The sequence below is a fragment of the Typha latifolia genome, chromosome 5 (assembly GCF_019914945.1).
Source record: "Typha latifolia isolate L0001 chromosome 5, TyphaL0001v2, whole genome shotgun sequence".
Taxonomy (NCBI): domain Eukaryota; kingdom Viridiplantae; phylum Streptophyta; class Magnoliopsida; order Poales; family Typhaceae; genus Typha; species Typha latifolia.
Window position 1 is genome coordinate 9,564,903 of NC_133090.1, and position 27,461 is coordinate 9,592,363.

Genomic DNA, 27,461 nt, shown 5'->3' on the forward strand with positions numbered 1-27,461 from the left:
TTAGGTTGTCAAAGTAATTGTCAAAGTAATTAGAGTGATTGACCAAACTAGCCTAGAGCCAATTTTATTGAGCAAAATATACTGTAGCTCTAACTAAAATGCTGAACTCATAAGGGTTTTATGTTTTTACGCAACCGTTGATTAGTTCAGCATTTTATCTCTCTAAAACTCTGTATATTTCAGTGTTTTATCCGTAGGAACTATTTAAGTTAGTATTTCAGCAACTTAAGTTAAAATTTTACTTTTCTACAATATAGTGTTTTTATTCTAGACATAAAACGCTTATGAGTTCAATTTTTTTATATGACTACAAGTAAAATAGACCCATTTTAATAATAAGTCCGATAGGTGATTTACCTTAATAAATAAAGTTTAAAACATGGCTAGCATGGTCAAAAACTCAAACAATTGAGCCTGCTCGAGTTTGACACGCTAGAGCTCAATCAAGCTCAACTCAAAAATAGAGTGACTGCCCAAACTAATCATATTCCAAGTTTTGTTTACCAAATGGATTGCCTCTCACACTTATTACCAAAAAAGAAATAGTATATTTTACTGTAGTCCTAACTAAATTGCTCAGGTTATAAGCAATTTACGTTTTTACACAATGATTAGTTTGGCGTTTTTATTTCACTCTAAAATACTAAACATTTCAGCGTTTTATTTATAAGAATCCATTTAAGTTAGTGTTTCAACTGTTAAAATTTTACTTTTATATAAAAATACTTATTTTGGTAAGAAAAACTTCCCAGAAGTAATATGCTTATGAGTTTAGGGATATAATAAAATAAACCCCGTTTGGTAATAAATTGGATAGACGGTCTATATTGGTAAACAAAATTTTGTAACATAACTAGTTTGGTCAAAAACTCCTCAAAAATGAGGTGATTCAAGTTTGATACATAGAAAGGCTCAAAATTAATTTCGAATTTAATAGATCTCAAAACTCATAATATTTTACTATATTAAGTTTTAAACCTCCACCATTGAATTAGGCATATTTCAAGCTTAATTCAAATCGGAATCAAACTTAATTCAATTCAAACTTGATCAAACTTGATTTAGGCTTAAATTAACTAAGATTTAAAATTGCTTATTGATCTACTTATTTCATCTCGAGCTCTAAATTGGGTTGAACGTGAACCAAAATTATTTCAACTCAAGCTTGATTATATAATTAGACTCGAAATTAATTTCAAATCACTCGGCTAGATTACACCCTGTGGTCAAGATCTGGCAAATACATATGCGCAAGGTTTGCTATTTTAATCGACACGTCTGATATATGTCCAGGACTACGTTTCCAGTTTTCATTTAAACTGGTTCTAAATCATATGTAGCTTCATCTCATTCTTTTCCTCCTGGTAATTTAGGTAGACATCCCATCCAACTATGAAATGATAATGGAAACAACTTTGTTACTCCCAGGAACCCAGGATCATTAACACTGATCCATTAGATAGATAGATAGATACAGAAATATAACATGCTTTCCACTACATAATCTCTGTTCAAGTTAGCTTAGTTCCAAGTACTGCAACATACGTTATGGATTTCCTCTAGCCAGCATAGGTCAAGGACAGCAGATAAACACACATACAAAGATAAAGATGCTTCACCCCTTCAGAACTTTTTAGGACTTTTAAAAGGAATACTCTTAAGCATACACAGGGTGCATATTTACAAAACCTGGGATAGGCGATCCTCCATCAGCAAATATTTACTCATAAACCTCCTCCATGTTCCAGCACATAATAGCAGAAGGATCACTGACATAAACGACAAGAAATATCACAATGATGCAGCTCCTACCAAACCCATATAATAGAACCTCTTGGTTTAGATGCAGATTGGGTGTTTGTAAACCTCCTCCATGTTCCAAAACATAATAACAGAAGGATCACTGACAGAAATGACAAGATTATATACAATGACGCCACAGAATCCCCCTTCCAAACCCATATAATAGGAGAACCTCTTGGTTTAGATGCACATTGATTGTTCATAAACATCCATATTCCAGCATACAAAAGCAGAAGGATCACTGACAGAGATGAATAGAATATATACGATGACGCCACAGAATCTCCCTTCCAAACCCTTACATTAGAAGAATCTCTTAGTTTAGATGCATATTGAGTGTTCCAAAACCTTCGCCATATTCCAACACATAACAGAAAAAGGATCACTGACAGAAATGACAAGAATATGCCAAATGATGCTGCAGAATCCCCCCTCCAGACCCACATAGTAGAATATCCTCTTGATTTATATGCATATTGAGTGCTAGGGCTCCCCCATATTCCATTATATGCATATTGAGTGCTAGACCTTTCCCATATTCCATTATATGCATATTGAGTGCTAGACCTCCCCCACATTCCAAAATATAACAGTAAAAGGATCACTGACAGAAATGGCAAAAATATATACAGTGATGCTGCAGAACCTCCCTTCGAAACCCATATAATAGAAGAACCGCTTGATTTTCTTGCGCATTTCACTATGTCTATATTGCTGCCAGCATACCTTTTTCTCGACGACCTTGTAGGTCTAGCTTCTTGAAATATCTTTACAGGAGGTGTGACATCTGCATGACATACAAATCAGTGGTTAGCAAAAATGTAAGTTTCATGACTGCATAACCAAACCATATAACAGGATGGTTAATGCTCCTCTTACCACCAAAAGAAAACTCCTGAAGCTTGTTGCCACCTTCCAGATTGTTCTGGTCCACATGCTTGCCAACCTGCACGCAGACCATTTTACAGTTCATTGGTTCCTGAAAACTGTAAGAACCATGCATAAAATAAAATATCCTTATCATTCAAATGTAAACAGAATTTCTGACCTCATCTTTTGCAACTCTTTTTGCACATATATTGTTACCCCTTCTTGATAAACCATTTGTTCTCGAAAAAGCTCCCACTTGAAGTTTAGATTGCAACTGCAACCTTCTCACTGGTTTTCCCTTCTCTCCTACCAACTTGTTTGAACTTGACGGATCTCGCAGTCGTCGAGCTCTGATGGTAATTCCAGTCTCATTACTGGCCCCATTGATAGGAATCCTCTTAATGTTTAATCGCTCCATTATGCCAGACAGTTCTAGGAAATGTGTACTTGCTTCTTCAACTTCACGATCATCATGAGAACTGTTTGACTCGCTATTGCTGTTATTATGTTGAACTGAACATTGTAGCCGGATCCTTCTTGTTGCTGAACCCTGCTCTGCAACAATGGTGTTTGCATCTGTCTGTTGCTCAAGACAATCTCCATTACTTGTCATATTCTTCTGGTTACTTGATTCTGCAGCAGAAACCACTGAGTACACATCTTGACCAGTGCTATCATAAGGAAGCAGGTTTATGTCTTCATAGAGAGTGCTTAGCCGTGGCTTCATTTCAGGATATTCATCGGAAATATCCATCTGTAATTCTTCAGTCCCAAAGACACAATGTGGATACGGCCAATCAGAAACATCTAGACCAACAGCTCCCTGAAATAAGAAAAGAAAACAAGAGTTTGGTATTGTTGGGCAATGGGCATTGATAGATCAGTATAGCAAATCAATTCTACCTGAACAAATCCTCTTTTGGCATCTAAATTACTGCTTGCCCCATTGTCTTTATATGATGATAGATCAAAGATGTTCTGCTGTGGGACTACCTCATCAGCTGAATCTTTCAGAACAATTGATCCCCTTGAAGAGATCTCGTCTTGGTTGGTGAGCATCGAATTCAACAACACATCTAATGAATCCTGTGAGGAATTACAAACTTTAAGGTATTCCATATGTGATCCTTGGTTAATATTGCCAAAGAAAGGATGGTCTGTGTATGGCAGTGGTGGGGAACTGATGTTAGGAAACCTGTCAGGCTCAATTTTTTCATGCTCTGCATCAACAAACTGAGCTAAACTGTCCTGTAGAAGACTGCCCTGCATTTTAATAACAGGAAACAACTAGCCATATTTTAGTCCCTAAGACTAACCACTAAAGTTAAATCCACGGTTTTGAATATCAGTATTGGTATCAATATCAGTCATCGATAAAAAATTACATATATCAACAGTATCAGCCATTCAGCCACTATATCAACCATTTCAGTCTCGGACTATTTTTTAATAACTTAAATTCTAAAATCCCAAAAGTTCAAAAAAAATGACAGATAAGAAATTTTAGATTGCTCACATAAGATAGTAAGAACATAATATGAAGATTGAAAATGCTAAGAGCAATACTGAAAATTCCGAATGGATTCGGTAAATACATGTACCCATTGCTGTCATCACCTCACAACAAAGGTTGTAGGAAGGCACTTGTAAATGAGGGTAACAACCACCTTTGCAACAAAGGTGATCGTAGGAGGTGTTAAAAGAAAAAGGTAAAAAGGGTGGTGGAATGAAAAAAATATATATAGAAACAAAAAGGAAAGGAAAAAAAAATGGGAAAAAACATAAAATGTGCGCCCGAGACATTAGGAGTCTATAATCAATGTCCGAAGTTGGATTCTAGTTAGATCCAATTTATGATACGATCTACATATAGTCCACATAAAAAAAAAAAAGAATCAAAATTTTGTGTTTACAGTCAATGGGACCGATACTAAGGGAAAATTAGTTTCGACTCCAGTTTTGGATCGACAATTGCTAATATTGATATGAATCGGTATCAGTCGATACTTCAAATCATGGTTAAATCCCATTACACATTGATAAGTTGCCCTCTTAATATGCATCTAAAAATTTAAATAACACAATAGCTTAGAATATAAAAGAGAAAAGGAATGAAAGATAAGAAAGGCAAAAAGGAAATATATATTTCCTAGCCCACTCTAGATCAGCTTATCCTTACCTTTACACCTGCTTCACCTGCATGAGAGTTTGAAGCTATTTTGCAATAGTTCAAATCTGGTTTGATATGATAAGTTGCTGAACAATCAGGTTTATCATCTAGCCAACTTTTGATACCAACAGACTGAGTTTTAATAGATTGCAGCAAAGTTAATGGATCATCTTGCAAAGCAGATGCCGGAGATTCCTGGTTTAATGGGGTTGCGATCTCTTCCATACCCATTGCATCATGTTGTATATCATCCGGAGAGGATCTAGTTGGCGTCGGAGAGATATTCCTGTCTATCTCCAAATCAGAGCTCAGACTTTTCTCTTCTGGCTTCTTGAATAAGCGATAAAGAACATAGCCACCCTGGGAAACAAGGTGGAAAGTCAAATACTGTAGAAAATGCTCTATCAGCATTAATTAGTAATTATCTATAGTTAGAGAAAAGCTAATTTCAGGTCAGAAGCACCAGAATTCCAATATATTAGTACTATTATGACATGTATAATGGGAATATGGAAGGTCTGATATCTTTGGATCCAAAGCTTCCACTAACTTCTATTGTCACCCTAGAGACCCTTTTTCCTTCAAATTGATGCTTCTTCCAATAGCCTCTTAACTTTAATTTAGAAGACTGGAATGAGAAATAGTAGATAAACCAAGGGACCAACAAATGTATATCTGCTGAAAATCTCAATCAACCCTAGAATTTTAATTTTGAAAGTACTTAATTATCTGCTCATCAACAATATCAAAAGTATTCTACTGCATCAATCAAGGTGTGCAATACAAAAATCAGAGAACTCCATTCATCTACAATATGCAGAACTGTCTAACCGAAAACCTCCAACCTTATACAATATCGAGAGAAAAGAAAACAACTTTGCTACTAATATGTTTCACATCATAAGTAACTTACTCCATTTACTGAGGGTCTCACAAAATTATGTCAGAAAGAAGAATATCTACTAACACTCTAGGATCAGTAAAATTTGACACCTTTAGAACTAGAACCATTTAAGCATGATAACTCCGTGTCAGAAACTATTGGCATACCATACCACCAATTCCAATGTACTTGACTAAAACTCCGCATTAATGAAGTAAATTACTCATTTCAAAACCAAAATGGGGAAAAAAAAACCAGCATATATCAGTAGCTATAAGTCTTAATTCCAAGCATTCAGACAAATCTTAAACCTGATCTCCGGACTCAAACTCTGGCTCGGTAGTGCGGTACTCGTGAATAATCCAATTAGTACGCACGCCCTTCGGCGCTCTCCCACGGTGGAAGACAAGCGTCTTCTTCATGCCAATTATAGCAGCATGCTTTGCCGCAGGCTTGGATCGGATGAATCGATCTTTCCCAGTAGCCTTCCAGTACCCAGCCTCCGTCGCCCGATTCGAGCGGTGCCCATTCGGGTACTTCCGATCCTTTGGCGCGAAAAAGAACCACTCTGGATCGTCCGATCTTATCAAAGCCTTATCTGGGAATCCGCGAAACCCATCAGAATCGAATCAAAATCGCATCTTTAGAAGAAATCTTCCACTTTTACTGCTCCCAGTCAAAGGAATGAGAGGAAGCCAGAGGAATACCTGGAAGATCCCATGGCTCGCACTTGCAGACATCTACCTCTGGGATGACCTCGACCTCGGACTTGATCCGGCCGGTGATCTTGCCCTTGAGGTAGTGGTTGACGAGCTCCTCGTCGGTGGGATGGAACCGGAACCCTAAAGGAAGCGATTCTAGAGGGACGACAGTCATGGCATCTACGTCTCCTAAGTTCTACCGCTAGAGAATCAATTGGTAATGTTCTGCCCGGAATTGAAAGCAGTAAAGAGGGTTCCTTTGGGTCGAGACGATTCCCAAGGGGTTAATTTCATGGGTTGCGAGAAACCCCAAGCGATCAGGGTTTAGGGTTTCAGTTAGAAACGGGAGGAGAGAGCTGAGGGAGACCAGAAGCTACTTTTTCAGTTTTCTCTAAAAGAGGAGAGAGAGTCGCCACTGTTTGTTATTACCGCGTTTGAGAGTGTAAAGGGGGACGTGGGACATGTAGGATTTACGAGATTTGCCACCATGAAGCGCGTCGCGTCGTCCGTTCAACGGTGAAAGAATGAAGGATATATCGTCCAAAAGATTTAATTTAGTGGTGGATCAGTGTCACACTTCAATACCACGTTCAGATTGGGAGATCGCCCTCAATAAAGGGCCTACTTGTGCTCCATTCAAAATAATTGAGCCACCAAAGGGCTAAGGCTCGGCTCATATTTGAAACAAGTCAAACTTAATCCTAACTAGAATTAAGTTCTAATCTATTTATCAGGCTGCTCGAATTGAATCTAATCATTGGCTTAGGCTAGAAATTTAATTCACGCCAAGCTCAACTCGATCCCCCTTAGTTGTTATTTACATATTTACATATTATTAAGGGGGTTCCCTTCTTCTTCCCAAGCTTGCCTCCTCCCATTTAGCAAGAGGCCTACAAGGCAGGAAAAGAGTTCGGTCAAGCTTAACCCCAGGTACCTTTTTAGGCAATAAAAGCAACAGGAAGGGATTAGACTGTGAAAGTCCAACAATTAAAATGTAAACAATAACAAAAATTAAAAAAATTGAAGGTATCATTTATAAATTTCTCAAAAGAAATTATCTGGATTTGCTTGACAGTTCCCACTTTCTCAACAAAAAAAAAAAAAAAAAAAAAAAAACCCTAGTACTTAGGTTTCCAGAGTTTTAAATTTCCATTATCTGTTTTGGGTGACAAAACAGACAAACAGAAAAAAAAAAAAAAAAAACCTATTTTTACCCTAAAGTTCTGAATTTTGGGGTAAAAAAATAATCTTATCCGATCTCTGTAACTGTTTTACAGAACTCACTGAGAAGAATTCTTCTCAGAATACTCCTCTCCGGCTCTCCCTAATACCCACCATAACTCCCACGCGTCATCCATCTCGTCGGGAGTAAGTTGCTGTAAACTTTAGCTTCGAGTTGGTTGCCTCTATTATTCACTTTGTCCTCCTTGCTCTTCCCCCTCTTACCTCACCTTTCTCATCAGCGATGAGCAGCAGATGAGCCTTCTATCTTCTCCTTTGCCTCCTTTGCCACCCACAACCTGCCTTCGATGCACTATAGAAACCCACCACTAGCCTCTCCTTTTACATCTCCAAATCTGATTGGTTCATCCACAACTTCGCTGCACATTGGCATCCCCATCACTGCAAGTCAGCAATCCCTACAGAACTAGTCATCTTTTTAGCTTTAAAAGAGAGGGAGTGGCCAAATTTTAATGTCAGTTAATGGAGGAAAAAAAAATAGCCAAGAGAATAGGATGGGGTTGGGATGTGAGTGAAGGTAGAATTTGGAGGAGAATGATGAAAGCCAAATTGCTGTAATTTGATTCTACAGTTGACAAACATCTAAATTGAAGTGATTACTTTAGGGATTATTGCTAGAATATTCACTTAGATGGACATTCTAATTCTATAGTTTTGAGTTACTCTGGACTCCAAATCCGGAGCATCCAAACAGGCTCTAAGTCTGTTCATCTAGACAAAAATCAAAGCCAACTCCAAATGAATTGTAATTCTTGTATACTTGACAATGGAGGAATCTGTTGAAAAAGGGGATTTCTGTTTCTATACATGACCAAAATGGAAGTGAATCAATGATCAATAAAACACAACAATAGCAATAGCAATAATTTTGTAGAAAGTTTGTGAAGTGTTATGGGTAAAGCTTTAATCTAACAATATTTCCTCCAATTTTACATGGAAAATCCTAACGGGATATTTGCGGGGCTAAGCCCTATCAAAGATCTCCACTATCCCCATAGTAGGAGTACACTAAAATGTTCTTTCTAGTATCACTGGATGCATAAACAACCATCACCAGGACAAGACATGAATAGTCAGCTTGACCATCTGTTGGTTCAACCAATGACTCAATAGGTCAACTACATCTATTCTATCTAAAATGAAAACATGAATAATAGATAGAAACTTTTTGAACAATCTTTTGAACTAATCCTTACAATTAAATACATCAATATCTACCTATTTGAATAATTAATTCCAAGTCATAATATAAGGGCACAATAAAATTAATTGTACCCAACACAGTTGTGCAAAAACATATTAAAGCTATCAATGTATTGAGCAATTGCTAACAGTATATACTACTAACTTGACACAACAAAATTATAGTAGTCATTACCAAAAAGGCAAAGGGAAGGGTTATTTCAATGGATTTGCACTGTCAGGGCATCTTGCAATCAATGTTAGTAGTAGAGAGGTGCAGCCAAGCTGGAGTGGCAAAGAAGTAGCTTATAACAAGTCAGGATTATGGGATGATGGAGAGAATAACTACTCAGAAACTTAATCAAAAGATACTAAGTCTTACTGTCTTAGGGTATTGTTGTTTCATTATATATCATAGTTTACATTAGGAAACTTGGAGTAGGACTCTCGGAGATCGACTTTTTTCTAGGACCAAAACACCTCTCTCCTGCCACATGGGAACTTCGAGCAATGTCTTACTCACTATCCTCAAGATCAATTACAGAAGGCTTATGTCATTAGAAGGAGACTGATCTCTCAGATGCAAAAGTTCACCCAGAGAGTAAATAATAGTCTAGATGAATGTTACAAGTTTTAGATTCTCAAGGAAACAGGCCTAGTTACACAGCTGTGGCAAATGAACTTACAAAGCATATGATTAACATAAAGACTTTAAAAGCAAATATAACTAGCCCAGCCAAGGAGCCTGTATTAGAAATAACATTGTCCTTGTTCCAAATTGCAAGGGAATTTAATTGCCATGATAAAATATGAGCAGCTAAATGCAACAAAATAATCTCTTGCATAATCTAGCCTAATAATGAACTCTGTTCAATATCAAAGAATATATGTTCCCAGCTTGTTCATACATTTTGTACAGACAATTTGCTTAAAGGGAATAGATAAATAAATATGGCAATAATTACTGAAATAAGTAAAAGATGAAAAGATACAAAAGCATTCAAACATTAAAAGGCTAGGTTCAGGAGAATTTCAAAAATCAACTACGAAGTCTGCAGTATATGTAGGATAATATGCATCTGATACCTTCAATAGAAGAATCCATCATGTATTTTGCAGGGAAAATTTCTCTGATCCTTGACAGTTGCTTTCTTTCCAATTTCAGTTCCTGCAAATTTTAGTTCTGTGCATTTTCTGTTGCATCAGCTGAGGTGAATTTCAAACCAGAAAGAGTCAGAGGATGATTGGTATTACTTTTCACATAAATTTTCTTTTAATGGAACAAAGGGTCTTTAATGATCATAAATTGAGTTCAATGGAAACAGGGATAAGAGATATTACCTGATGTTGCAAGTTAGCAATATAGAGACTACAAAATTTCCATCACCAAGCGCAAACAAATGATCAGGAAAATCAGCAGCATGAAAAATGAGACACCTCTTCTCGTACATGAAATTGAACATAAATCTAATCAGCCCCATCTTTAATAAACTATCACAACCATGAATAGAAACTGTTGATAAAAGATGATTAGCCCATGGTGTTACAAGATCAGGATATATTGATCAGACAAGAACGCCAAAAAGGGATGGCATAAAGGAGAAATGCTACATAATATTATACAAGCTTGATGGCTTCCTTAAATATGCGGAAAAAAAAGATTACATCGTCTTTGTCAATAATCAGCCTGAAGCTGAGTCGATCAACTCAACTGACAATTGTTGCACAGACCCACTCAGTTACCTAACAGATAATGGCATCTTGTCAGTTCATCCAGGAAAATTTGGTCTCACCATGAGCATTTGCTGTTGTATTTGTACCTTTGTTGATATCAAAATTGAGCTTGCGGGACAATGACTGGTGCTGGGTTGGGACAGTGGAATGCTGCACAGTAAAGATCACAACTCAGGTCTACAAATATATCAAGAATTAAACATTGTAGTGTAGACTTCCGGGACTATAGTACCATTGGTTGATCAAGGTGATTGTGAGACATGGCAACATGGGATACCCCACGAGGTTGAACCACCCAACTGGCAAAATTGTTAGCTTGGCCCTGCATGATAGGCATGGAAACGCCAACTGAACCCCTGACAGTGCACCATGCTATGTTAGGGTTACTTGATGCTTGAGAAACCATTGTATGGTCAAATAAACCTTGGGTGGGCATATAAGGCTCCTATGTACAACAGGAATAAAACATTCAGAACTTAACTACCTTAGAATCTTTCTGAGATGATTCTTTAAGTTCAAAACATACAAACCTGAGTAGGCATGACTGTGTCAGGAGGAAAAGAGCATCCTGTAGGTTGCATCGGAATAGGGTTACAGTATGAAGTTGCACCATTCCGGTGATAAGATGGAATATGTGATGAGTCGTTGATCATTACTTGATCAGATGCCTCATTTTGCCCTGTTTTAGATGCATAGTGTAAAGCAAGGAAGATATGACTTTGTATACAGTATTACCTATAATAATATTACATACTTGTATTTTCTATATTCTGTGGAGGTTCATGGCGAATTATGGTGTCGATTGAACTGGAAAAAGTTTGAGATTTCTTTCTTTTCTTCTCAGTTCCACCCTTTGGTTTCCGGCCCCGCTTTTTCTTGCATCCTTCTAATGCATTCAGATGCATGTCATCTACCATGGTGATATCTTCATCATCTGTCTGTCTGTTCAATGGAGCAAGCCGCAAGACATGTTCCACTTCTACCATCAATTTATCAAGTTCATTTTCATATATTTGCAGAGCATCCTCAGAAAATGCACTTTTTACTGCAATAGATATTGCCTTACGCCACACCCGACTATACTGCAATGTCAAAGGTTCTTCACCATCAGTGTCAGCCATTAGTCGGATTTTATCAGATATCACTTCAACATTTGCATATTTTGTCCACCTTTTCAATATATACTGAGATGGAAGGTCAAGGATGTTATTGTTGTTGAGAACTTTTAATGCATGCATGCACAAGATGCCCATGGTTTCAAACTTTCTGCAGCTGCAAGTAACTGACAAATTTGATTGATTAAATTCAACAAAGGCGTAACAACGCTTTTCAGGGAGGGAAACCTTAAACGTGTAAATAGTCCCATTCATCCCAACTGGTTCACAAAGACAGGAAAGCTGACTCTTGAACTCATCCTCAAATTCATTATACATGAGCCGTGTATATGACTGTGCTGCTTCATTTAACATAGGCATATCAACCAGCAACACTGGCTTAGTTTGTCTTGATTTATAATCTTCATATAGTTCCTTCTCACGAAACCTCATTAATGTCTTATTATACTGTTCAATAAATTTGGAAAGGGGCAACCTCCTGTTGAAATGTTTTTTAAAGAGATTCTTCATGCTCTCGCTCCACCGTAATGAAGTCATGGAAGCAGAAAATGAGTTCTTCTGATATATCAACGCCCACTTATCTCGAACTACATATAAATCTTGTAGCCATGAATTACTGGCAAGATCATACTTGTTAACTAAATCAACCCATGCACTATGAAAATCCTCTTCAGAGGCACATTCATATATGATACTTTTAAATTCCTTCTGAAAGTCTGGCTCGCTATTGTACATATGAGAAATATGTACAGAAGCATTTTGGGTTAAATGCCATAAACAAAGATGGTGACTTGTCTCAGGTAGTGTCATGCTAATTGCTCTTGATAATGCAGGATAATGATCGGTAAATATTGTCCTTGGTTGGCGTTCGGACATTGCAATCATAAAGGTTTTAAATAACCACACAAATGATTCTGTTGTTTCATCCAACAACAAAGCAGTACCAAATATAACAAATTGCTTATGATGATTGATCCCAAGGAATGGTGCAAAAGGTAGCTCACTCTTGTTTGACCGGTAAGTCGTATCAAATAAGACTACATCCCCGAAGTAAGAGTAATCAATTATTGATCTTGCATCTGCCCAAAAGAAATTTGTGACCTGTTCTCTATCATCAAGTTGTATGGCATAGAAGAAGGAGGGATCTTCTAACTGCTTAGCTTTCAAAAATTCTAAAAGAACTTGGGCATCTCCCTTCTCAAGTTCTCTCATTCTTGTGGTGTGCAAATAGCTGCTTTGATCTTTTAAAAGAAATCCAACAGTTTCAGCTTCACGAGCCTCTTCTAAAGGAAACTCAAGAGTCTCAGCAGATTTTTCTGCAACAATACCTATGTCATCACGCTGAGCTAACAATAGCCGTCTATGAGACCTTAATAAGTGTGCTTTATGTGGGCGCACAAGAGGATGGTTGTGCTCGTAGATGATTTTGCTCACTGCCCAAATACCATCACGACTTACTTTGTACTCGATGCGAGCCATACAATTTGTCCTGACAGCTTCGCGTGGTTTCTTCGTCATATGTGTGCAATGCTTCTGACGAGAACCTTCATTGCTACATAAGAAGACCCTATTCCGTACAGTCCCATCCTTTCTTCGACCAAGATGCCCCTTACGAACACTAAAACCTTTTCTATGAGCATATTTATTATAAAACATATATGCTTTATCTTCTGAGTGAAATACCATACCAACTTCTGGCTCCAACTGAAAGTTTCCAACTGCCTTTTGCTTATCCAAAATGTTTGGCTCTTTCAAAGTTGATATTTTAGAAGCCTCGCCATCTTTTAAAGCTTGGGACACCTCTGCTGCATCATTTTCTCTTGAATTAAGCCCCACTGGCATTCTATGTACCCCTTCATCATCTTTCTCTCTTTCACTCAAAGAGTCTTCAGCAGTTTCTATGGATTCATTATCTGAAGAGGAACCAGATAATTCCATTCTTATAAAAGAAAAAAAGATGAAAATAGTTAGTGAAAGCCTCATGTATAAATAAAATTATAATGGAATAAAACATTCTTCACAATTAACTATTTGAAAAATCTCACTTTCTCATAGTCGGGATATTACACTAGCACTCAACTCTCAGACTATAGGTAGTGCAAATGATTAAGGATCTGATCTTAGCATACGAACAACAGCAACGAAGTTAGGGAAAATTAGGGAAAAAATTACCTAGGGATGGAGGAAGAGAAAGATGGGAATATATCTCTTTCCGGGCTTTTAGGGATAATCGCCCGCTATTTGGTCGGATTAGGGCGAGGATTGGGCCGCGACCCGACTCGGGCGGCGGAGAGGGGCAAGGTGTAGCCGTGGAGAAATCTCTGGTGTAAACATCGAAAACCATCATCGTATACGATCCTAATGGTAAAAAAAATATTGGTAAAAGTAGAGAAAAATACCTAGGGATGGAGGAAGGGAAAGAAGGAAGGGATCTCTTTCCAGATCCTTTAGGGTATATCGCCGGCGAGTTGGTCGGATTAGAACAAGGATCGGGCCGCAGCCCGACTCGGGCGGCGGAGAGGGGCTGGGTGGAGCCGTGGAGAAATCTCCTACGCGAGAGTCCGTATAGAAATTCCCGTGAGGGTACCGGAATAGACACCGAGGCTATCCGGACGAGCTCATGGATCTCAATATGCTGACGAAAGGGATCCGCCGTTGGTTCCCTGAGGAACAGATCTGGAACGTCTACTCTATGTCGGGTATGCTTTTCTCATGGGATGATCTGCGTGTATGCATAAAATAATTTTTACTTAATTTTTAAAATAAAAAGTAAGCAATATTAATAGTCTGTAATTTAGTCAAAAGTATGGGAAGTTCAAACCGTTTAAAGTGATTTTAGTGTGGATAAATAAATATATTTAACCCATATTTTTCTAACATAACCCCTTGTACATTCCAATATAGACAAATGACATGTTTTTTTATCCAGTAATATTTCCAGTTTTGACAAATGAGTGGTTGAGAGGAATTATGTTTTGATTTTTAATTATTAAATATTTTTTCCCAACAACTCTCAAATTCTAGCCTCTTTCCTATTTGAAAGTTTAGCTCATGTTAACTATTATGATATTAAAAGCTAAGATACACTTGCTAATGTTTTAAAATATTTATATGGTGAAATAATTAATATGGGCTCCATCAAATTATTTATGACCGGTATATAAAATAATATGTAAATGAGGATTAACTCATTCATATTATTTTGAGGTATGAATCTCAAAACTAACTATGTGTGTATAGTGGACAGTATTTTAATTTTCTATATGTGAAATAAAATTACAAACATCTATTATATAAAAAAAAAGGAAACATTAATTAGGTCAATTTAATCATTTTTATTCCTTACCTTAACTATCACAGACATTTTATTCCTATCATATATAACTATTGCATCTTATTTATTTCTTTTCAACTAAATGTTGATAATAAATAGAGTGTCATCCTCGTATCTTTATTATTTTCTTTATTTTTTCTTTATCTTACAACCAAATGGTTTAGTTAACATTTTGAATGGCAATACTGCTTCCACTTAGCCGGTGGAAAGTCTCACACAAGATATTATTTACCTAACTTGCAATTATCAAAATTGTAAAGTCACGCATATGTTTAGAGAAGCAAATCACGCTGCTGATTGGCCTGCAAATCTAAGTAAATCTTTAGGTTATGGTTGTACTTGGGATGGAGGTTTTTCTGTTGATTTGTCTCAACTTTTGATCTCTAACTCTAAGGGAGCGATGTGTACTCGTGATGGCTGATTAATAAATTAAGTTTTTTAACGGAAAAAAAAAGATGATCCTCTAGTGGCAAAGTATTGGTGCAATAAAACTTAGAATTTAGATAAAGTTTATACCAAAATTATATAATAACACAATTAACGTAGAGTACAGCAAAAATAAAATGTAAGTAATATAACTCATTTATGACTTATATGTAAGGAAGATTGACCTCATATTTTACATCCTATTTACTCTTTGAACTTTCATTAAATAATATAGAATTATAGTTGGAGATGTTCTTACACTTTTTCATATCATATAAATCGACCAACTATTAATTAATATAATGCCTAGCATCTTCTCTAACCCAAATAATTTCTGAGCTTATCTAAATTAAAATAGATAAATATAAATTTTATGATATCGTTAATTATTTTTACGATAAACGAGGGCTTAGCAAAGAGACCTCAAAGCATTATGAAGATGGAGAGATAGATAAATAGTTTATATATATATATATATATATATATATATATATATATATATATATATTTCATAGATTATTCACATTGCATGTATTGGAAGTAATTATTGTTAGTAAGCATTTTATAATTTTTATTTATTCTTTTCAAGAGTAATCTCTAATGAAAAGTATAAAAGATTAACTTAAAAAAAACTAATGAATTATTTTGTAGGAAGTTCATCCACTCTTGTATTATAGTTAATGAGTAAGAAGAATATATGAGCCATGCATATTATTATTGAATAAGAAGAATTGATGAACCGTATTTATTTTCTTATACTTAATTTTAAGGTATGCCTAGATTACCTGGCTCCTGAACTTTGTGAATTTTCTTATATTATGTTTCAAAGTCATATATTATATATCTAGTAAAAAATTTATTTAGTTGTATTGTGTTATCATTTGAATGCTAAAAATTAAACTAAACATAATATGGTGTTTTAATTAATTTTTTATATAAGCATATTTTGTCATATTTTATGAATTTTCATTTGCTTCTTTGTATTATTATTAGATTTTATTATTTTAATATATTTTATTTACAATTTAGTAATTATTTAATGTGATATATAAAATATTTATAATATTTTGGCTTCTATAAGAAAATTTCTTACTTCGCCACTAGTTTAAAGTGAATACCCTCTAAACTATCGCCTTCTTTTATAACGACTCTTTGAACTTTTTTGATACATAATGATCCCCTAATAAAAAGGTTAAGTGAGATATTTCTGATATTTCAGGAGTCATTATATACAAAAAAAAAATTCAAGGATTATGGAAAATAGTGATAGTTTAAAGGTGAAGACAATTATTCCAAAATAGCGAATATTATTTAAAGGTAAAATATAATTCATAGAAATAATAGTAGGACATATATTTAATATTAATCTCTAGTTTCTCTCTCCTCATCTAATGACTGGAATTAGACAAAATTAAATATTATTGTTTTGTCTCACAATTAGTTCTTTTGTTTATATCTCTCTTATATGACTCATTTTTCTATAAGTGTCAAGTATTAGTGAATTATATTCAAATTAATTTGTTTCGTTTCAAATGTAAAGTGATTTATTGAGGGAGCACTATAAGAATTATTATATTTAGCAACAAACTTTTAGCATCATATTAGAATATTTGATTATATAAAAATCATATAGAAGTAAATTTTAAGTTTGTTGCTATTTCTTTTCCTCTATTACTATGTTTAGACATAATAGTCTTTATAAGTAAATAAAGTAGTGATGTATAAAAAAATATTGCTATTTCATAACATATTTTTATATTTTTAGAAATAATTTACATATGCTTCTATTTGTTTTTATATAGCAGCAATTATATATTTTTAGTGATCATTTACAAATGCCACTATTTGTTCTTACATAACAATAATTATATTGATATCTTTTAATTAGAAGATGAAGTGTAACTTTATAAAAATTAGATGAGAATATTAACCCACAAAAACTAAAAAGTCCTCATTTATTATTCTTACTCTTCTCTTACATTTGATATATATATACTCATTTAATTTATTTAAATAGTAGAAGAGGGAATACACTTTTACAAAACAAATGTGTAAGAATATCAACTCATCAAAGTCTATCGGGTGGGAATATAAACATAAATCTAGCTCCGTATCCAATAAGATGGGTTCCCAAATTTGTCTTTCCGTAATTTATAGCTTAAATCAACCCAAACACCCTAAAATTTCTTAAAATCTCTAAGATCCCCTCTCCATGGTCCCCTTGGTGCGTTAATCGCCTCGTCGTGGTCCTTTGCCACTCTGATCCCCTTGTTAAAAAGATAAGTATTCCTCAATGTCTCGTAGTCCCCTCTTCCCCGCCGTGGTCCTTTCTCATAGTCACTTCACCATGGTTCCCTCACCATGATGAGTATTTTTATTATTAAGATTAAGGTTTAAATAGAAATAGTGGTGGTAGTGGGCTTGGAAGAGAGGAATGTGTGGAATGTAGTATATGGGTAGATAAAATGGATGAGATTATTAGTCATCATATATTTTTTCTAAAGTTATATTATTTGATGCTTAGCCTTTTTTAATTTGATTTTTCACTTTTAAGTATTTGAGAATTTCCTTCTAATACTTTGTCATAAATTGGAGTGCTGGTTTTGTTGCTCAAAATTGTTTTATTTAGTGCTTTACTCTTAGAAAAAATATTTTCTATCCTTTTTATCTTTTTTTTTCTCTTAATGTCCATGTAGAGTATGACTAGATATAATTTTGTTAGCTATGGTAAATATAGATAATTAATATTTGAAACTCAATAATTTTTCTCACTTCTTTAGAGCATCTCCAATGCTGGCTCCAAATATAGAGCCAAAAATGGAGCAAGAGCCTGGTGCACTCCAACACACCAGGCTCCATATATATTAAAATAATAATATAATATATATTATTATATTAGCTATTTTAAATTACTTAATAAGTCATCTTAGCGTTATTATTTTTTAATAAAAAATATATGGTTAGAAAATTCTCTTCGAGATCTTTAAAATAAGACTAACATTCAATAGTTTCAGAAGTAATTTTAAATTACTAATTTTTTAATTAAACGTATCGAAATTATATTACACGAAATAAACATCGAAATAAGCATTACATGTCATTAACTAAAAATATCAAAATTTACATTACATAAAATAAGCAGAAATTAACCAAACATAATAAAAACAATAGATATTTAATATTCTGGTAAGTGATCTTTGTAACCACCGGTTTCGGTTCCGTAGCCATCGATTTTGGTTCCGTAGCCACCGGTTTCGATTCCATAGCCACTTTCTCTTTTTTGACTATATCCACCTAATTGCGATTAACCTCCGACTTGAAAATGAATATTGTGAGGAACCTGATATTGTTGATTCTACTCAACCTCTAATCGTTGAAGAGCTTGAAGCCAATGATGATAAACGATTTCAACGATTCCTTGCTCGACATAAAAAGATCCAAGATAGAGAGACTTATTTTGAGCTTCGAAATGTACTGATTGAACACTTATGACAGAGGCATGGGAATGAAGGAATATAAATTTTAATTTAATATATTTTATTTTTAATGTATTTCATGTTTAATGTATTTCATATCTAATGTATTTTAATTTTTAATATTTGCGTTGGGAATAATTTTGAGTAATTATATTTTAGGACACATAATTTATTAGTCTCATTTTTATAAATAATAAAAAATTTAAAATTTAAATTAACTTAAAAATAATTTAATATTAGACTCATTTTAAAGTATCGATGATACCTTTCCAATGATATTATTTTTGTTAAAAACTGATTGGTAAAACTAATTATATATTCAGTTTAACTAACTAAATTATTTAATAAAAGATAGAAATAAAATTAAAATTATTGAATGTAATAATTATTATTCAATTTTGATATTTTCAAAAGGTTGAAATGACAAATGGAGCCCGACTCCATTTTTATGGTGGGGCTCCAAATTTGGAGCTAATTTTAAAGCCTCATTGGAGCTCAACTGAGCTCTAAATTTAGAATTTGGAGCACGGTTAGAGTTGCTCTTACAACATCATGATTACTTATTCTAAGTATAATAAATGCTTTTCTTTATTGTCTTGTTTGATGGTCTAACATCATGATTACTTATTCTAAGTATAATAAATGCTTTTCTTTATTGTCTTGTTTGATAGTCTAACATAGTAATTCTTATGATATGACATTATTATGTATTTTTAGTTAAACTTGCAAATTAGCTTTTGTCTCTCTTCCTCTTGAATATTTTATCATGCTAACATATGTTTTGTATTACTTCCTAAAGTTTGATGATGATACATTAAACCCACTTTATTGATTTAACATGCCATTCTACATTCATATTTCATTTGCAATAAACTTTATTCTATTTGATTATAGTAAAAAAAAATTTTTTACGACATTCTCTTATCTATAAGCTGTAAGAACCACTTTTCTATATAGAGTTGAACTAAAAATTTCTACAACTTAACTAGTGTAACGTATGAATTTGTACAAAATTTTTTTACAAAGTTTAAATAAATATATATTCATAGGCAGCTTTATAGGTTTTCACAATATATCAAAATTCTATGTGAAAACTTGTTTATATATATGATGCATTAGACTATTTAATTCATTTTATAAGAGTATTACAAGGTGTTATTTCTGGTGTTAATGTTGAAAATTTTAATATCTTTTTGTGATGATTGTATTTGTTTAAGATAATTTTAGCAGTTGCCTTAAAGTTGAATGTCATTCTAGGCAGAAACAATTAGGACCACACTCAACATATTTATAGATGCTAACTTTATACCGACTTTAATTAGGATTTACCTGATTAGTTTTCTAATTCAACTAGGACTTTTACCTTAAGGCCTTTTCTAACTCAACTAGGACTCTTACTTAACTAAATATCATTTTATTATTTTATTTTTTATATTAGAAAATTTATATAACTAAAGATAATTTATGTCTTCTATTTTTTGTAAGTTGATTACGTATACTGTAAGACAATTGTCACTTTTATCTATTGCTCTCTCTTTTATTTTATTTTGGATGTTAAAGGAAACCAAGATACTTGTAGCATATTATGTTATTTTTATTTTCTATATATAATATAGATATTTGAACTTAATACACTACGTGAATTTTTTTAATTATTCATAATAAATTTATATTTTGGAGGTATCATATATTGTTGAGATGTTTCTATTTTTGGATATAATCAAATGGCATAAATATATTAAATAAGAGCATATGAAAATATATTGCCTAACTATAATATTCTATTTTACAAAATGGCCGTTGGAAATCAATAAAATCTAATATAATTATAATATTCTTTTATTGCCTAACTTTTAGTAGGAATGGTGTTCGCTTATATATATATATATATATATATATATATATATATATATATATATATATATATATATATATATATATATAAGTAGCAAAAATATTTTGTTGCTAAAAAATTCAAATTTTTAGCAATAAATATAGTTGTCACTAAACGATTTTTAGTGGCAAATGGTATGTGCTACCATAAGTTCTTTACCATCTTAAAAATTAATAATAGTAGAAATTATAATCATTACTATAAACTCTACCTATAATAGCAAATATATTTGTTGTTATTAATTATAATATTAGCGGTGAATATTAATTTGCTACTAAGATTTAGCGACAACATTTATTGTAGCAAATGATTCTTTTACTGCTAAATATTTTAGTAATAAAAATTATATCTTTTAGTAGCAAACTAGCATTATGCTTGCTACTAAATATATAAAATATTAGAGTGAAGGGAGTACGAGAAAGTGAAGACAAAGTCACAATTTTCATTTGCTCACACCAGTTTAAAGCATTTCATCACGTATAATCAATATTAAACTTCTCTAATATTTAAGATAAAATAATAAGAAATTTAATGAGATAATTCCTTTTCACTTCTGAACTATCATCATTCTCTATTAATGACCGCTTGAACTTTTTTTTGTACATAATGATCCTTTAAACTTTTGTTATTAGTATATAATGATCTATCAATGGAAGGATTCAGATAAAAAATTTCTATCCGATTCGGATACGGATTTGAATATGGGTCGGATATATTTTTCAGATTCGGATACGGATTTGAATACGGGTCGGATACTTATTTAAATAGTAAATATTAATATTATTTATATATTATTTATAGAGATTAATTTCTCTAATTTTATATATTTGACATAAAAAAAATTATTTGTTGTAAAACTCTTATTCAACAATTATTCATAACTATTGACTCCTTTATTCGGATGTCTTTTATCTCAAGGATTGGGTGAATAATTAATTCATTTTGGAATGATTGGTAGGTACACTTTCATTCTTCTATTTTGCTAGACAATTTTCTAATCTCTTATTAAGACGCAAACTTTGATGCAAGTCTCTATTGTATATGTTATCAAAAGTACTAGTTATTAGATGCACTTTTTGCTTCATCGAATTAAGACGTCTCTTAGTTGGAGTCTCAGTTGGACACTCTCTTTTCCACGTCTTGAGAGAGAAAAATGTATGTGTAAATAGTTTGAACCTGCAATTTTATGTTTAAAAAATAATATTAAATGAGGAAGTTGGAATCATTGCTCTAATAGTGGATAATATTAGTTAGTTAGGCTAGTTTGGAATCTCACATTAGAGAGAGAGAGAGAGAGAGAGAGAGAGAGAGAGAGAGAGAGATGGGGTTTGAGGTCGCGTGCGGATGGCCCGTCGCCTCACCTGTCCACCTCATTGCCCGGTCCGACTGGGCTCGGAGAGTGAGTCTCGGGAGAGGCGGCGCCGTCCGATGCGGCTCCGGCCCGCTTCTTCGGACCTGCAAGAACTGCAAGACGCAGTTCGATCCCGCCGTCAACCACCCCACCGCCTGCCGCTTCCACACCGCCCATTTTGGTGGTCTGTCTCTTCTCATCTTTCTCGTCCCTTTCCCCTTTCTTGTCTTAGTTTCTTATTTTGTTGCTTTTTTCGATCAATTGATTGGTCTTCTTGCTAAACTATGAGATCGTGCTTGGGCAAAATCAATTTCACGAGAAGATGAGTTGTGGCATATTATATATGTGATAATAGATTGGAGAATAAGAAGGTATCGTCGATTAGAGGTTCCTTGTATTAGTTAACTTCTAGGAAATCCAATTTTGAAATTTTTTTTAGATGGGGGGAGTAGGAGAAGTTTGAGAGATACGAAATATTTACTTTGTATAGACCATGGTCTTCCCTCCTGCACTTCTGAATTAATTCCAGGAGTTGTAATTCTGAAATCTAAGAAGCCAAAATGCATAGAGTGATGCAACTTCACTGCTGGTTAGTGTTAGACTGTTAAGAGTCTCAAAATATAGGTTAGGAACAGTTAAAGACATGATTTTCATTGCATGATTTATTCAGAAAATAAAGTATTTTCACGTCATGTCATGGATCCAAAACGTTCCACTGTTATGATATTTTGACCAATTGTATTCTTATTTTTATACAATTGGTCAAGATGGTTGTGTGTAGGATTGATCCACTTGCAATACTACTTGGGATAGATTGAGCACAAATGTTGTGGGGCTTGAGCTCATGCTAATCCACATGAGATTGGCTCGACTTGGTTTTATTATTTTGTTCTAGACTGAATACATGTTGGTGATATTGCCGACAATTGTCAAAATGGTTTGTCCTTTGGTCGATTATCATTGAATAAGCTATTCTATTGATATTCAATGTTTTCTAATGTTAGCTAATGTGTCTCAATCTATATGAACATGATGTACATTGCATGACTGAATGCTTGTGCACAATTATTGATATGTGTGTGTGTGTGCGCACGCGCATGCTAATCCTAGTATTGGTATTAGAATGAATAAATTGTCAGTCAACATTGAAGTCATGCTATCGTTGTTGTTTTGGTCAATGATTGGCATGTGATACACTTAGTTAGGATTTTTTCTTATTGTATTAGGTGTTTATTTTCATTAAAATAAAATTTTTGTAGGTCGCGTTCGAACACAGGTGGAGTCGCGTTCGAACGCCCTTGTGAACGCCCGCGTTCGAATGCCTATGTCGCGTTCGCAAATCCAGAGAAAGGGCTTTTTGAGTGCGTTCGAACGCGATCGACAGAAATCCTCTAGAATTATGGTTTTATATTGTTTTACGACTTGTTGACTAGCCTCTATAGATATGTGAATGGCAACTAACTTCATTATGCTATTGGATTATTGCCTCCTATCTTCTCTCTAGACGTCTCCCTCCTCCCTCTTCACCATCCTTCCACATCTGCCGTTAGCAAGGTTTCTCCTCGCTTCTAATCTCCCTCGACTGTCGAGTCACCCCTCTTCTTTGGGATCTCGACCACTTCGTTCCTCTCGTCTACTTCCCTTAATCACTTCCACAATCCACCATCATCTCCATACCCATCCATAACTCTAACATCCACTCCACCCGTCACCACCACCATCATCCACGTTATTCCGTATTCTCTTCCCTGTTACAATTCGAATTTGCGAAGAGCATAAATACGAAAGTTATAGATTAGGAAGTTACGGATCCAACCCAATTGGTTTCGTAATTTTCTGACTATCGGAGAATATCTGATGAATATTTTTCCATGGTTGTGCGGACTGCTTCCTGCAATAAATTCAGATCTTAAGGAATTGTTCTGTAGCCGATCTTTTGGTTCCAGATCCTATCAATTTGGTATCAGAGCCTAACAATTGATATCAGAGCCTTAACAATTTGGTATCAGAGCTTTAACAATTTGGCATCAGAGTTTTAACAATTTGGTATCAGAGCCTTATCAAATTGGTATTAGAGCTTATTAATTGGTATCAGAGCTTATCAGCATGGTCGTGTAGTGAAGTTATATAGGAGCAAAGGGAAGTTTGTGATAGTACTAAGTTTGCCAAATGGTTCGAGTAGAAAGCAGTTGAAAAAGGCATCACAAAGGTTGTGGAGGATTGTTCAAATTTCAAATCATGGATTCTCGTGTCATTCAGCACAAGTTGATATGTATCATGCCGGCAAATAATCAGTATTGATATAGGGGATTATATCAATATTCCCTCATGTCCACATGTGCTAAGCCATGTCTACCCCATAATTGGGTCTCTTTCATCTCTCTCGATACCTCTTTGCTTTTAGTATTTGATCTATATAAATTACACTTAAAATTCTAGAAATCAAAATGGAAATACTTGTTTCCCCAAGTTATGCCTCCCAATTTGAAGGAGTACGAAAATAATTGGGTAAAAATATCAAATTGGAATCTTCTTACTATATATTTGAGTAGATCTACCACATTTTTGAGAGAGAGAGAGAGAGACTGTATGAGTTGCACCAATATCTAGTGCTAAAAGACTTCTGTTTGGCATCTAAAATCTATTTTAAGGCCATAAAAGATTGTTATAGATATAGTGAGGATACCCGGTGATACATGTTGTGCCAAGCTAAGGCAGACATTCCCTTGTGCCTCTCAAGGCAATCCTTTTTCTAAAAAACAAGTTGATGGCATGGTGGTTGAATTGCTGGATGCGAATATGTAGTAGCATCTAAGTTAGCAAAGGTGAAGTAATTTTAAAGCTAAGACATAAAAAATATGAGTTGAATTGGAGAAAGCTTGAAAGTATTTAATAAAATTGAGAGCAGCCAATCAATGATTTGAGTTGGGGCTAATATGTTCTTTCGGATCTCATTGCAAATGTGGTAAAACCTTATATACAAGATTTTAGTTAGTATTTGTGATAGATTAACTTTCAACTCTCAAGAATACCTATATTCTGGTAGACAACCCTTGCTACCACTAAGGACAACAACATGCATTCACATGTTGGCACATGATATATATAATGAAGTGAGTTATTCCTCTACATACAAGGTTGCATAGTGAAGGAAAGATTGGATCAATGGTTCCATTTGCTGATATTAGAAAGATAATGTTATTTGGTCTTTTGGTACATCTTAAGTAATTTAAAGAGAAATTAAAAGAAAAAGAAAATGACGAGGAAGAAATTGTAAATTCTTGTCACCCTTCTTTTTTAAGTAGTCATGTCATTTAGAGTGTCTTGACATTTTCTAAGAGCTTCTGTTTAGAAAGAAGTTTTCCATCCACTTTGTGTACACCAGTGCATAATGCAACAATTAACATTTTTCAATATATTAATGTTAGGTAACCAAGGAGTCCAATACTAGCAAAAGACCTGACATTGGGTATCTAGAACCATATCAAATGCAAAAGAGTAGTGTATTTGGTTGCAGAACATCAGTCTATATGACTCCTTTTCATATTAGCTCTAGAATAAAAAATTCACATGCTATCTTTCTCATAATTTACTCATTTGACCTATGAGCCAACTACATAATTTGTTCTCCCTTGAGTCTAATTTGCTGCTCTAGTTTAGCCCTTTCATCCTATTTCCTTTCATCCTATTTCTCTTTCAAATGAACATGTTCCAACTCCACCCTGAGCCACATGTTTTTAATCACAGATCCACAAGATCCAAGCCCTTTCGTGCCTTTAACTACTCATGAATCATCGTGTATATCTCTTGTCTAAACCTGTGTGTCAATCCCAGACAACCTTGTCCTGAATCAAGACTCTTTCTCCAGTTGTATCATACTGCGACTATCACATTGAGTAAAACTGATATGCTCATGGGCGCCAACAAATTGGTTACACCAAACCCGTGCGTGAGTAGGTTTAAGATCTTCAAATCACCAACTTTAGTACCACTTGATTCGAAAAATGGATAGTGCAGTCTCAGTGAGACAGTTATGAAACACATGAACACATATCAACCCAAATGCTCAATATATTAGGTTGGAGCACATTAATCTATTTAAATCATTTTCAGTTAATTTGAAAACCCATGGTTGTTGTATCTTTTTACTTAGGTCTCTCTTTAGTATTGCTGTAATTAAAGTCGAAGTGATTTCTGTGCCAGAACTTGTACTTAGTGTTGGAATGCTGCCTTCCTTATGATATGCAATAATTGCTTGTCCTTTAATATGGTAACAGACTTCAAAGTATGTTCTCCACTGAAGATCTCCTCTCTACTTAACTTCTTGTGAATGTAAGAGATCACTACCTTGGAAAAACATGCAATTAAGAAAAAAAAAAGCAAAGGGAAAACTTTATCAGACACGCCTGCTCTTTCTAGTCTATTTGATGCAGAGAGCAGCAAAAAAATTCTTAAAGATATTTAATTCAATATATATACTGAAGATGCATAGTGATGCACAAGGTGAAACCACTATTCAGATATTAAATCCAAAATTTATAGGACTGATCATATTCTGAATTAGTAGGCATTGAATTAGTTTTGCATCTTTTCTTATTCTGAAGGAAAATGCATCTCAGATAGTTGTTACAAAGTATGATGCCTCAGATTTTCTAGAGCAAAGCAACAAAATTCATAATGATGTATATTAGGATATGTTGGTTTTAGTTTATATATGAATTGAGGAATTTCTTCTATCTTGTTCTTTACTACTTTATAGTGGGATAGATTCTGTGACACATTTTTTATTTTAGGCGAAACGAAGAGAAAATTTGAAAGTGTTTATACTGGTGGGACCATGAGCACCCCTGACTCTGGCAAAGTGTTCCAATACTGGCACTGTTGTGGCTCTGAAAATCCATTTGATCCTGGCTGCACTGCTGCTCCACACTGTTCATATGATGATTAATTAGCCCATCAAATTCCTTCAGTTTCTCTACAACACTTATTCCAGCAGAAAATTTGAAGATTTCTTTTATCTTGACCCTTGATAATTTACCCCGCATTACAATCTCTTGGTTTTATGTAAGCACTATGTTTATTGTTTTGTTCAAGCTTTACCATTCTGTTTTTATAATCTCTGATTCTCTGGCGCCATGTAATTGGAGTATATGTGTGGCATAGCTTTGTATAGTTCCTCATCACACTTGAATTCTACTAGATGTAAGCTTTTCAGTCATCAATTCCGTGGTATATGAAGTTTCGTACATGGATGAAGTGTAGTACATGGATCTCCATCAA

General features: G+C 34.3%; 3 protein-coding genes and 1 long non-coding RNA gene across 6 annotated transcripts; 1 reads left to right on the forward strand and 3 right to left on the reverse strand.

The window, feature by feature from the left end:
• Positions 1-27,445, forward strand: LOC140787923 (uncharacterized). Its single transcript, XM_073136957.1, has 3 exons — positions 1-4; positions 22,118-22,365; positions 26,975-27,445. Exons 2-3 carry the CDS (start codon positions 22,152-22,154, stop codon positions 27,127-27,129), a joined length of 369 nt encoding a protein of 122 aa, XP_072993058.1. The 5' UTR covers positions 1-4; positions 22,118-22,151; the 3' UTR covers positions 27,130-27,445.
• On the reverse strand, positions 1,415-6,931 carry LOC140788252 (uncharacterized). Its single transcript, XM_073137433.1, has 7 exons — positions 6,434-6,931; positions 6,038-6,324; positions 4,853-5,203; positions 3,577-3,936; positions 2,852-3,496; positions 2,683-2,749; positions 1,415-2,590 (listed from the first exon to the last, which is right to left on the reverse strand). Exons 1-7 carry the CDS (start codon positions 6,600-6,602, stop codon positions 1,809-1,811), a joined length of 2,661 nt encoding a protein of 886 aa, XP_072993534.1. The 5' UTR covers positions 6,603-6,931; the 3' UTR covers positions 1,415-1,808.
• LOC140788253 (uncharacterized) lies at positions 7,439-10,328 on the reverse strand. Its single transcript, XR_012108993.1, has 3 exons — positions 10,193-10,328; positions 9,938-10,057; positions 7,439-8,067 (listed from the first exon to the last, which is right to left on the reverse strand). It is a non-coding gene; the product is annotated as an uncharacterized lncRNA (long non-coding RNA).
• On the reverse strand, positions 10,334-14,263 carry LOC140788251 (protein FAR1-RELATED SEQUENCE 5-like). Of its 3 annotated transcripts, none has more exons than XR_012108992.1 (7): positions 14,100-14,263; positions 13,873-14,021; positions 11,340-13,639; positions 11,116-11,264; positions 10,818-10,941; positions 10,672-10,735; positions 10,334-10,594 (listed from the first exon to the last, which is right to left on the reverse strand). XR_012108992.1 is itself a non-coding variant. In XM_073137431.1 (7 exons), the coding sequence occupies exons 3-7, from the start codon at positions 13,636-13,638 to the stop codon at positions 10,587-10,589; spliced, it is 2,733 nt and encodes a 910-aa protein (XP_072993532.1). In that variant the 5' UTR covers position 13,639; positions 13,873-14,021; positions 14,100-14,263; the 3' UTR covers positions 10,334-10,586. The 3 variants fall into 3 exon arrangements, 2 of the variants coding, with proteins under 2 accessions (XP_072993532.1, XP_072993531.1); XM_073137431.1 differs by having other exon boundaries at positions 10,818-11,030; XM_073137430.1 differs by having other exon boundaries at positions 10,334-10,735; positions 10,818-11,030.
• Positions 27,446-27,461: the final 16 nt, after the last annotated feature.